At 39.4% G+C, this 13,803-nt stretch overlaps 1 protein-coding gene across 4 annotated transcripts in view; it reads right to left on the bottom strand.

Annotated features, from left to right (window-relative positions):
- The window catches only part of NAV3 (neuron navigator 3), an 837,665-nt gene that overhangs the window by 188,892 nt on the left and 634,970 nt on the right, over positions 1-13,803 (bottom strand). For all 4 annotated transcript variants that reach the window (XM_079773450.1, XM_079773452.1, XM_079773453.1 and 1 more), the window contains one exon: positions 3,916-4,939. In XM_079773450.1, the coding sequence (XP_079629576.1) occupies positions 3,916-4,939 (1,024 nt within the window). The remainder of the gene's footprint in view (positions 1-3,915; positions 4,940-13,803) is intronic.

Here is a 13,803-nt window from a genome sequence, read left to right as displayed (position 1 = left end):
CAATCTTGGACCAGGAAAGGGAGGTGGAAAGACAAAGAAATGCTGATATAAGATACATTTTGAAGGAAGAATCAAAGGTGAGAATTTTAAGAAAGTAACTTTTAATTCAATGGAAATTCTCACCTTTGACCTTAGTTATATCTACTCATTAAATGGATAAAGATATACCAAATTCAAAAGTACTTTTACCACATTTTAGTGATAAATGAGTTATAAAAACTTAATATAGAATATCCTTGCATTGCATAGGAAGTAGGACTAAAAAGATACCTATTAACTCCCAGAACCCAGCATTATATTTTTAGGATTCTGAACATTCAATTTGCAAGAATATATTATAAGGAGTATATTAGAGTCCCAGAAGGAATAGTTAATGACCTAGTGTGACCTAGAAGTTGGCTGAGAAAAGGGGAAAAAAATCTGCATCAGCCATCAAACTTTTCATTTTATAAAGGTTATTTATTTTTAAAAATATATGCCTGGGAGGGGTGGGGGCTGGGTGGAGAAGGGCAAAGTGGGGGAAATGGGGGACATCTATAATACTGTCAATAATAAAATCTACAAATGTCCTTATATATGCTTAAAAAAACATATACTACTTATGGGTGTTATGTATTTCCCATTATAAAGGAATTATGTTTGTTTTTTTTCCCCTCTGTGTTTATTGATTAAGGTATTACATATAATTTTAAAAATCTACCATTGACATTTTCCCAGCCAGAATTTTCCCCGTAACAATACCTCTTATTTTTATAATGCAGAAAGAACTGATAAACAAAGGAGGGCATGCTGTAGACTCAGGCAGATTTGGGTTCAAAGGTAAACTCCTAGTAGCCCTGTGATTTTAAGAGATTATCACTAATCTGACTTGAAATCTGTTTCTTCACCTCTATAAAGTGGGAATATTATTTGTTCTCATGATTTCTGATAAAGTCTAAATAAGAAAATGCTCATAAAAGGGACAAAAATTTTGTAACAGAGACTTACATTAAGTAAGCACTCAGTGAGAATCTATACTAATAAAAGCATAGGTGGCCTTCGTGCCCTTGTGCCCTCACATCATCACAAGATGGCCACCCCACATCATCACAAGATGGCCACCACAAGATGGCCACCACAAGATGGCCACCACAAGATGGCCAGCAGGGGGGGCAGTTGTGGGCGATCAGGCTGGCAGGGGAGGGCAGTTGCGGGGGGACCAGGCCAGCAGGGGAGGGCTTAGGGGCAACCAGGCTGGCAGGAGAGGGCACTTGGGAGCGATCAGACCGGCAGGGGAATAGTTAGGCGTTAATCAGGCTGGCAGGGGAGCAGTTAGGGGGTGATCAGGCTGGCAGGGGAGCAGTTAGGGGGTGATGAGGCTGGCAGGAAGAAGCGGTAAGGGGCAATTAGGCAGGCAGAAATGCGAGTGTTAGGAGCCAGCAGTCCCAGATTGTGAGAGGCATGTCTGACTGCCAGTTTAGGCCTGATCCCTGTGGGATTGAGCCTAAACCTGCAGTCTGACATCCCCCAAGGGCTCCCAGATTGGAGAGGGTGCAGGCTGGGCTGAGCGACACCCCCCCCCCCGTGCACGAATTTTATGCACCAGGCCTCTAGTCTATATATAAAAGCCTAAGTGACCAAACGACTGTTCGACCGTTCAACCGGTAGCTATGATGTGTCCTGACCACCAGGAGGCAGAGATTAACCAAAGATCTTACGTGCATACTAGAGGCCCGGTGCACAGATTCGTGCACCAGTGGGGTCCCTCAGCCTGGCCTGCGGGGATCGGGCCAAAACCTGCAGTCCGACATCCCCCAAGGAGTCCTGGATTGCAAGAGGGCGAATCTGTGCACTGGGCCTCTAGTACCATTATAAAACAGTAAATTATTATTTATCAAATGATTTTCAATTCCAAAGTCTGTCAGGGAATTTGCAGGAAAGTATTTTAATGGGGTTGGAGCAGAGTTGAAAGAATATCAGGGGCTACATAATCCAAATGACATTTTATTTTTAAGGGAAAATAAATCATTATACAGTGGAACCTCGGTTCTCCAAGTTAATTCGTTCTGGAAGGGTGTTTGAGAAGCAATTTGTTTGAAAACAGAATCATTTTTTTTTCCACTAGAAATAATGTAAATTGAATTAATCTGTTTCAGACTCCCAAATGATTATCTGTTTTAAACTTTCTTATATACAGTACATGTCTAATGTACTGTTTAACCTATAAATACATACTTATTTTCTTAAATTATTTGAGCAACCCCCTACTGGCCTTAAGGGAATTACTTTCAGCACTTGTTCCAATGGTTTCTTTCAGGAAGTTAGTATGCAGCATCTTCGCTTGTTCATATATCACTGCCTCCGAAATGCAGTCACTGGCTAACTGCTTTTCCTTTATCCAAATCAACAACAGATTTTCTACCTCTTCAATTGCCTGGGATCATTGCTTCTTTCACACCCTTAGCAATATTAGCACTCTGGATGGCCTCTTTATGTTTCAAAATTGTGCTAATTGTCCATTTCACCAGTAACGAAAGTATTTCTCCTTTGTTTGTTGCCCGAGAGACTTTTGGTTCAACAACCAACCAAAATATTTTTTCTGTGAACAACTTGGTGAAGAACAGAATGGTTCCAGATGGGAGATGTTCGAGAAATGAGGTTTGCCTGTAATTATTTACTTTACTTAAAAACCCATACATTTAATAAATTTAATAAACTGTAAACTTTATAACCATGACCCTGTCTTAATTGTAGCAGATGCTACTTCCTGTTCAGATAATTTCTTTCCTGCTACTGAACTGCCGACTTGATAAAAGGGCTGACATTATTCCTCTCAAGGCTCTTTCCTCTCTGAACGGAGAGAATAAAAATAGAAACACGTCAGTGACTGACATATTTCTAATCGATTAAAACAAACCTCGGAGCAATAGGCAAATGTGCTATTTTTATAACTGTATAGTAGAACACATATTTTAAAATATAAATATGATATAAATTTAATACATACACAATAAAATAAATATTAATAATAATAAAATAAATGTAAATACATACACACAAAAATAGAATGCAAAAAAAATTTAAAAGTAAAGTATAAATATAATAAATATAGGGTATCTCCAAAAATGTATATATACACTTTGAATCATTATAGAAGCAGTGTTTATTAAAATATATTTCATTTTCAAAATTGAGCTATCAGCTGTTAAAGTGTGTATATATTTTTTGGGGAATACCCTGAATATAGGCCATTATTCTTTGCCTAGAAATTCATGCCTAAGTATGGGAAATTAATATAAATTCTATGTTGGGAAAACAATGCCTTATAGAGAACATATACTGAACATTTACAATGTGCCAGGATATAAGGGAAACAATTTATATGCATTATCCCTGTTATTCTCCCCAACCCTATGAGGTAGATACTATTGTTCCTACTTGACAGCTGAAGAAAAAAGAGACAGATTTAAGTAACTGTCCAAAGTCATACAGCTGGTCAGTTGCAAAGGTTGGGCACTCAATCTATCTTTGTCTGATTCCAGAGCCTGCCCCTTTATGGTATACTCTCTCACAGTGAAAACCAAAATATCTGTAAACTCCATGAAACTTAGAACTGTTTTAAAAGACTAATAATACAAATAAGCTGTAGTAATAGCAGTAATAGCAATAGAGAAAGTCATGCACCTGGCCTCTAGTTTGCTTCTGACAACAAATTGGTGGAAGACCTCAAGTTCTGGAGGAGAGGGGATGGGAGGGGAGCACCAGAGCATAATGAAGGTTTTTTTCTTGAAAAATTAAATTCTGGGTCTCTATCTTCAGAATGAAACACTGTTCCAAAATGACTATGTAAGACATGACTCCAGTAACCTTTCTTATTACACTGAGTGCACAGACCTGCAAATGTTTCCAGCTGTGGATGCGTGGAGGCCAGCTTACCTGTAAATGAACGGAGCCACCGTGGCGGTGTTCGGGTGGCTGTGCTGCTGCTGTTGAGGGAGCTGGACAGCACCATTTCCCGTGGTCTGCCCGCTGCCCTGGGCCACTGACCCAACACAGGAACCGGAGGGAGAAGCTTGGCCGGCCTCCCTTCCTTCCAGAGGAGCAGGGCAGTTGGATGTGCTTGCTTTCTCGGTGATTACGGGCTTAGGTAAGGACTGGGAAGGGCTTCCCTTGGTAGTCCTGAATTTTTCAGGCTCTTTGGTGGCTGTGCTGCCTGGTGAAATGGTCTGTTTTGCTGTTGGCACCTTGGAGCCCGGTTTTGGAATCCCACTGGAGGATGGGATTAAGCTTTCCTTCTTGGCGGCCGTCGCCTTGCTGCCCTTTGGGATCAAACTTGCAATTTTAGAAGTCTTTTTCGGAGCCGTCTCCGTCACCTGCTCCTTCTCCTCCTTGACTGTTTTCTCAGTGCAGACTTTATTTTTGTCCCTGTTCTTGTCCTCCTTTTCCTTTGGCTGTAGCAAAGACTTTTTATTGCTGAGATTTTTGCTGCCAGCTTTTGGAGGGGCTAATTTAGGGGACGCCTTGGGGCTGCTATTGGTTGAGCCACCGCTATTCAGACCACTGTTGAAACCTTCCATCTCACCAGATTCAGAAAAGACATCGTCATCCTTCCCACCATCACTGGGTCCTGAACTGGGAGGCTGCGGGGGACGTAAAGCAGTCCTGGCATTGACCAGCTTGAATTTTTCCAGCATGGATTTTTGTCCCGAGGGAGCTGTTTTGACCCCTTCAGAGCCAGGGGGCTTCAGTCTGTCTGTAGGTGGTGTGGGAGAGGTGGCTGGGCTCGACTGCTTTACCGTCAGCATGGTAGAGGTGGCACTGTGCTTGACATTCATGGACTTGCTGCGCCAGGGCTTGGCACTCGGAGAAGGGATGGCGGAGGCAGGGGGCTGCCCAGCAGTGGTGGGGGGCTGCATGTTCCCATTTATACCTGAAGATGGTTGAGGTCCTTTGGAGGAATCTGGACATCAAGAGAAGAAGTACAGAAAAGGCTGATTAGATTTGGCCACTGATACTGAGTAATCCTAACTGCAGACACATAGAAGTATTTCTTCTGTGAACCGAAGACAGAAATGCCCTGTGGCATCAGGCACTTTTGTGATGTGGTTGTTTTGCTTTATTTTGCCTTCTAAAACTACTCTGACCCAAATGAACTTTGCTAGGCAGAAATATCTAAAGATGAATAAAACACTATCCCTCCTCCTAAGCAATTCTGCATGTTGGTTTGTTTTTAAATTATGGATGTAGCTCATAGCAGTAAACTGATATTCCATTTAGTCTTATAAAAATATTCCATATAGTGAATATTGAGAAATTGCTTAAACCTATAGGTAGCCTACCTTCTTATTATCTGATTAAATATCCTTATGAATCATGATTTAGTGTTTTGTTAATATTGTTTATTTTTATTTGTATAAAAAGCATTTAAATGGGTCAAATAATCTTATATGGGTCAAATAATCTACTAAGACATATAAAAATATATATCCTATATAATAAAAGCCTAATATGCTAAGTGTCCGGTCGATCATTCAACCAATCAAAGCGTAATATGCTAATGATATGCTAAGGCTACTCAACCACTCACTATGACATGCACTGACCACCAGGGGGAAGACAGTTGACTGGTCGACCAGTTTCACTGACCACCAGGGGGCAGATGCTCCAACTGGTAGTTTAGCTTGCTGCTGGGGTCCAGCCGATCAGGATTGAGTGAGACAGGCCAGACATGCCGTGGAGTCATCCTGCGGTCCCTCTCCAGCTGGCCAACCTCCCATGTCTCTCCCCGGCCCCGATCATGCACCGGTGGGGTCCCTTGGCCTGGACTGTGCCCTCTCACAATCCAGGACCCCTCGGGGGATGTCAGGGAGGCAGTTTCAGCCTGATCCTGCAGGCCAGGCCGAGGGACCCCACTGGTGCATGAATTTGTGCACTGGGCCTCTAGTCTATCAATAATAACCTTAACTGTAAATGGATTAAATGCTCCAATAAAAAGACATAGGATAGCTAAATGGATATGAAAACATGGCCCAAATATATGCTGTCTATAAGAAACCCACCCCTAAACAAAAGAATCACACAGAATGAGAGTAAAGGCATGGAAGAAAAGTTTTTCCATGCAAATGGAAACAAAAATAAAGCTGGTATGGCAATATTCATATATGACAAAATGGACTTCAAAATGAAGGCCATCACAAGAGACAATAAAGGTCACCACATAATACTAAAGGGATTGATTCAATAAGAGGATGTAACCTTGGTAAACATATATGCACCCAATATAGAAGCACCTAAATATTTAAAAAAAAATCTTCTGGAGGACTTTATAGGAGAGATCAACAACAATACAGTCATAATAGGGGACTTTAATATCCCACTGATTTCACTGGATAGATCTTCCAGAGAAAAAAATTAGCAAGTAAACAAAGACTAAATGACACACTGGATCAGATGTATTTATTTGACATTTATAGAACATTTTACCCCAAAGCAGCAGAATATACATTCTTCTCAAGTGCACATGGGTCATTCTCAAAAACTGACCAATGTTAGGACAGAAAACAAAGTCTCTACAAGTTCAAGAAGATTTAAATCATATCAAGCACCTTCTCAGATCACAATGGAATGAAATTAGAAATCAACTACAGTAAAAACACCCCAAAATATTCAAATACATGGATGCTAAATAACATGTTATTAAACATTAAATGGGTTACCGAGATCAAGAAATAAATTTAAAAAAACTTTCTAGAAACAAATGAAAATGAACACTTTCAAGCATGGATTTGAAACATATGGGACACAGTGAAAGCAGTCCTTAGAGGGAAGTTCATAGCACTACGGGTCAACTCAAAAAACAAGAAAAAATAATAATGAACTATATAACCCTACAACTTAAAGAATTAGAAAAAAGAACAAGAAAAGCCTAGCATAGATAGAAGAAAGAAAATAATACAAATTAGAGCAGAAATAAATGACATAGAGACTAAAAAAACAAAACAACAATAGAAAAGATCAATGAAACCAAGGGCTTGTTCTTTAAAAAGGTAAATAAGATTGATAAACTGTTAGGCAGACTCACCAAGAAACAAAGAGAGAGGACCCACATATATAAAAGCAGAAACAAAAGTTTTAATTAACACCCTCTTATTTAAATAACACTCTCATAATACAAAACTGAAGAACAAAGAGGTTAAACAACCTGGCCAAAGTTATACAATTTGTAAGGGATAAAACTGAGAACTGAACTTACCTTGGATTCCAAGTTAATTATATCAATGGCTATATTATGCTATTTCACAAATGTATATGGATAAGTTTAATGGCTCATTAAATATAGTGTTATTCCTTAACTACAGAAACAGAAAATAGTGATTATCAAAGTCATGCCTTTAGTTGAATTATATCAAGTGAACTTTCTTTCTCAATTGCCTTGATTCAACTGAAAATTAAGAACACCTCCAAATAGTGAATTTTCTTAAGTTCATTGAATTGTGTACATGTTCATGACCTCACTCTTTCGCTGAGTTTTGTCCAACATATATGGCTCTATTTTTCTATTATTTCCAGCAATATTGATCAATGCTATTCAGTTCCTACAATCTATAGAATTTTAATCTATGCACACCATCTGTTAAATTTTACTGAGTGGCTAGTCTATGCAAGACAGTCTAAGACACCACATAATCTAGTCAGAGGAAAGAAAACAGACTTATACAGGATGAAAGGTATATATTAAATATTAAATGACCTGAAACCAGTTTGGCTCAGTGGATAGAGCATCGGCCTGTGGACTGAAAGGTCCCAGGTTCGATTCCGGTCAAGGGCATGTACATTGGTTGTGGGCACATCCCCAGTAGGGGGTGTGCAAGAGGCAGCTGATCGATGTTTCTCTCTCATCGATGTTTCTAACTCTCTATCCCTCTCTCTTCCTCTCTGTAAAAAATCAATAAAATATATTTTTTTAAAATATTAAATGAGAAGGAAGTGGGTAAGAAAATGGTAGGGATCAGAGTTGCACAAGGGGCGTACAATATTTAATAAAATCAAGACAGATGAGCTAAGGGAGATATGTAAACATTCAAAGCAGGTGGAAGTTATCTAGAACCAGAGGCCCAGTGCACAAAATTCATGCATGGGGGGTGGAGGGTGTTCTTCAGCCTGGCCTGCATCCTCTCCAATCTGAGACCCCTTGGGGATGTCCTACTGCCAGCAGTAAGACATCCCTCTCACAATCCGGGACTGCTGGCTCCTAACCACTCACCTGCCTGCCTGTCTGGTTGCCCCTAACTGCTTCTGCCTGCCAGCCTGATCGCCCCCTAACCGCTCCCCTGCTGGCCTGATTGATGCCTAACTGCTCCTCTGCTTGCCCAATCGCCCCCAACTGCCCTCCACTGCTGGCCTGATCTCGCCCACAACTGCCCTCCCCTGCAGGCCTGGTCACCCCCAACTGCCCTCCCCTGCCAGCCTAATCGCCCCCAACTGCCCTCCCCTGCTGGCCTGATCACCTCCAATTGCCCTCCCCTGCAGGCCTGGTTGCCCACAACTACCCTCCCCTGCTGGCCATCTTGTGGTGGCCATCTTGTGACAACGTGAGGGTGGCCATCTTGTGGCAGCCATCTTGTGATGATGTAGTAGCACATGACGCCACCTAGGCTTTTATTATATAGGATTATTTTAGGGAACTATGTGAAAACTTTGTTCTATTTATATTTAAAAATATATACATACATATATTGGGAGACAGAGTTGTAGAGAAACATTGCCCTCCACCCCCAATCAAAGCAAAGTATGCTGTGAATATGGTTAAGGGGAAGATAACGGCATCATATTAAATTCATCCTCACTTTCTTACATGGCTCTCAAAAGTTATTTGTAATATATTTTATTCTATAATGAAAATAATGTTAATAATTACTACAAATATAATAATGCTGACTGGCATTTTATTGAAGATTCTTTAACTGCATCATCTCACATTAGTGTTCCAACAATCTGATGAGGTGGGAAGAGCTATTTCTAATTCATATTTGTGGAAACAAAGCTTTGAGAACCTAAGGAACTCATTCCCCACTAGTGAGGAGTTTGTGGGGAGCTCGGATTTGATCCCACATTGTGTGTCTCTAAAGCCCAAGCTCTATTACTGTCGCAGAGGGGTTAACATAGTGATTAACATAGGAGTTCTCAATCTATACTGTGCACACGAGTCACCAGAGACCTCACTAAACGCCCACCACATGTGATTCTGCAGGTCTCAGTGGCTCTGAGATGCTACATTGCTAAGGAGCTTCCAAGTGACGCCAGTGCTCCTGGTCACAGACCCTGTTCTCAGTAGCAAAGGTTTAACAGCCTCAGGAATCCTGGCAATTGCTTATATTATCAGCTTCAAAGGCTTGTTTCTTATGGCAGTACCCAGACTGGCTAAATTTGCTAATTGTTCCATAGCTGTGTTGCATTAACTTTCTTCACTTTTTGAACATTCGAAACCTTTGCCAGTTCCACATCCACTTGGCTGTTTGCCAGTTTATGGCGAGGGATCACAGAGAACAAAAAGCAGCCCATCAGGTTTCCCTAATGTCCTTTATTTCATCATTTTAGCCACATATTTAACATGTGTCATGCATGTTTATGCAACTGGATTAAGAAGTCAGGGGGACTCCGGCCCTGGCATATCTGGGAACTCTGGTGGCGGTGAGAGGAGAGGGAGGAAAAATAGTCAAGGTGCTTTTGAAATGTGCTGACATTAGCTAGATAGGCTGCGATCAGCGCTCAAGTACAGAAGAGGAATTTCAATATCACTGCACTGAAAACTGAGACGGGAGAGACTACAAATTAGAACATCCACCATCACGGTCACAGCAACAGCTTTAAATTTGTTCTCAGATGAGTACCCACGTATAAGACACTTCTCTAAGCTCAACTGAAATCTGTCCCCAGCCTGTCTCTACATAGCAGCAATGAGGAGCTTCAAGTTTCATTAAGAGGGCAAACCATAAGCTGCTGTGCATCAGGAGGGCACTGGGATAACGAGTCTCTCCGGGCTCCTCCCAATGAAGGTTGCACAACAACCCCAGCTGAAATGACATCGCCCACAGCTCCTACAGAGTGGGTGTCGCCACAAATTCTAGTCTCTGTGCCATTTATATATTCAAAATTGTGTCCCTGGTCAAACTGAGATATTTCTGAATGTTAATAACTCAGCTTTTGACTGTGAATGAGTTGTTATCTGGCTATGGGGAAAAGAACAGATGCCTAATGTACGTATGTAAAGGCATTTGTTACATATCAATTCCTGCAATTGATTTTATCTTGCATTTTCAGGGCCTATTTGTGCCTACAGCACTGTTTCTTGCCTCTGACCTTCAGGGGAAAAAATTCTTCCATTCTTTTCCTCTCCTTTCCTTCCCCTTCTTCTCCCATTTCCATATCTGCCATCACCAACTCCACTTCAGACAAATAATGTAATTCATCAACTGCCTGCTTTCTCCAAGTACTCTCACACATGGTATCAGTTTTAAAGATCGTCATACATGGTATCTCATTGAAAGCCATAATAATCTGCATTATACTTATGATTTCACTTGTTAGAAATAAGAAAACTGAAGCTTAAAAAGACAAACCAACTTGTTCCAAACTACAGATAGCAAAATTTAGGAAAAAAAAAAAAAAGAAAGAAAATTGGAACTCATCTGAATCCAAAATTCTGAGGCTTTTGACTCTCTCTTCTTTCCATGTTTGTTGGATGTCCAGAAATTCTTCTGGGACAGCTCTCCAGAAGGCCACATGTTGGGCACAACAGTGAAGTTAACTGGGTAACTTGTGAAGTGTAGCGTTCTTCCTCATTGAGCAGTGTATAAATGAGGAGAACATCATAAAGAGACTGTCTACTCAGTGAAATATATGTGGGTGGTCAAAGTAGGTTACAGTTGTAATACAAATGAACAATACAATGATTAATAAATAATTACGTAAGAATAAACTCTGTTTTGCTTACTCACACCTGTAAACCTACTTTTGCCCACACCTATATACTATATCCTTGGGCATCCTGCTTGCGCCATCCTTCAGAATTGATATAAGAATAGATTTTATTTTTATATGTTTTTATGGACTTGAGAGAGGGGTAGAAGGGAGAGGGGGAATGGAGAGAAACATCGATGAGAGAGAAACATTGAACATTTGCCTCCCGCATACCCCCTACTGGGGATGAAGTCCGAAATCCAGGTATGTGCTCTCACAAGGAATCGAACTGGTGACCTCTTGTTCATATATCTACAATCAATCATTGAGCCACGCCAGCCGGCCAAGAATATACTTTAATTCACTCTTAGAACACATCTAAATTCTAAAACGTTACATTTCTAAATTCTATAAATCCCAGAGTTCATTTTTAATGATCTCATCTTGCAAAACAATAACATTGATGACCTGGGGAAAATGCCAATCTAGTTCTAAAATTAATATATGGAGGTAAATGTGGCAGACACAACAGGCATATGGGAAATTCATATATATATATATATATATATATATATATACATATACATATATATATATTCATATATATATGTATATATATATATAATATATATATATATATATATATATATATATATATCTGTAATGCTATCAACCAAAATATATATATATTTTGGTTGATAGCATTACAGATATCTCCCATTTTCCCTCCCTTTCCTCCTCATCTAGGAGATTTCTCTGTGGAACTTTAATTTGCTCTAGAGCCTAGCTAGATGTGCCAACAGTGTTATTAGCCTCAGAAAGGATACAGGGAACATACTCAACATTATTTCCTCTTCCTCACTGAATAGTGTATTACTTAAATGGAAGCAAACCAGCTTTCAACCCAATTGGTAACAAAAAGTAACAACAATGTGGATGACAACAGCAGGATTCTTTTGAAAGGATTTACTGTGTAGCACCATTGTACTCAGTGATATATATGTCTCATGCTAAACTTAGGACAATTTAAGCATCACAGAACACTGTGAAAGGGAGAAAATGATTAATCAATGTGGCCATAGCAATTAGTTTGGCAAATAATAAATTTAGACTCTCATTTCATAATACACACCAAAATACTTTTGAACATTTTAAAACGTAAAAAAAAAAAAAGTAGCATTCAAATCCAAATATATATACATACTGTAACCTGCTGACCCCATGTTCACCTCACTGAACTCTCTTCCATAAATGATTGTTTGTGCAATGCCTCCATCATCAATTTTATGACTCAGAAAAACATGGATCCTACAGGCCCTGAGCATTCGGCACATGCTTATTTTGTACCACTCCCAGTGTTACAGTGCCACTTGGTGGAGTATTGTAAAATGTAGGGAAGCTTCCATTCACCAGCCAGTTTTAAAAAGTATGCCATTTCTGTATAGGCATGCATAATATGTATACACCTCAATATGAGAATTTATACAAGAGCAAACAACATACGCTCCCATGTCTATTTAACCATAGCACCTGATATATGTACCTAATTATGTTGACTCATGAAAATCCCAAAGATTAAGTTGATATTATCATGTAAACATTATTTTTCAGGCTAATATAAGTATTAAGAAAATAAAAGTCATGGTGAAATACATAATTAAATAATCAGTGAAGGAATATAAATAAAATATATCTGCATTGTCTTGGAAAGGAAATAAAACAGCTCATTGATCTCACAGTCATTACAGAGTAATTAAAAACAACAACAACCCACAAGTCAACAAACAACAAGTGTTGGTGAGGATGAGGAGACAAGGGAAGGCTCATGCATTGTATGTGGGAATGCAGACTGGTGTATATGGGAAAATAGTAAGGAATATCCACAAATAATAAAAAATGTAACTGCCTTATGACCCAGTGATTCCAATTCTGGGTATATAGCTGAAGAAACACAAAGCACTAATTCCAAAAAATATATGCACCCCTATGTTTATTGCAGCATTATTTACAATAGTCAAGTTATGGAAGCAACTCAAGTGCCCATCAATAGATGAGTGAATAACAAAACTGTGGTACATATATACAAAGGAATATTACTCAGCCATAGAAAAGAATGAAATCTTACCATTTACAACAGCGTGGATGAACCTAGAGGGTACTACGCTGAGTGAAATAAGTTATCAATCAGAGAAAGGCAAATATCTTATGATTTTGCTTATATGTGGAGTCTAAAGAACAAAATAAATGAACAAACAAAACAGAAAGAGATTTACAGATACAGAGAAAAGTCTAATGGTTGGAGAAATGGGTGAAAAATGTGAAGGGATTAAAAAGTACAAATTGGTAGTTACAAAACAGTCATTGGGATGTAAAGTACAGAATAGGGAATAGGCAATATGTTGTAATAGTTATATATGGTACCAGATAGGTACTGGAAATATCAGGGGGAAACACTTTATAAAATATATGAATGTCTAACTACTATGCTGTACACCTGAAACTAAAACAGAATAATATGGAATGTAAACTGTAATTTAAAAATAAAATTTAGCCCTGGCCAGTTGGTTGAGTGTCATCCTGTTTTTAAATGCCAGTTCAATTTCCGGTCAGGTCACATGCCCAGGTTGGTGGCTTAATTCCCAGTAAGGGTTGTGCAGGAGGCAGCCAATCAGTGAATCGCTCTCACAATGGTGTTTATCTCTCTCCCTCTCTCACTAAAAATCAATTAAAATAAAATGAAATTTAAATTTAAAAAAGTATTTCCTAAATTAGTTCATCTTGGGGGGCGGAGGAGTGTCAAAGGATTTACATACCCCCTAAAACAGTGGTCGGCAAACTCATTAGTCAACGGAGCCAAATATCAAC

Source organism: Cnephaeus nilssonii (assembly GCF_951640355.1).
Source record: "Cnephaeus nilssonii genome assembly, chromosome: 6".
NCBI lineage: Eukaryota > Metazoa > Chordata > Mammalia > Chiroptera > Vespertilionidae > Cnephaeus > Cnephaeus nilssonii.
Note: the sequence above shows the minus strand (reverse complement) of the source record. Positions and strands in the feature narration are given on the sequence as shown.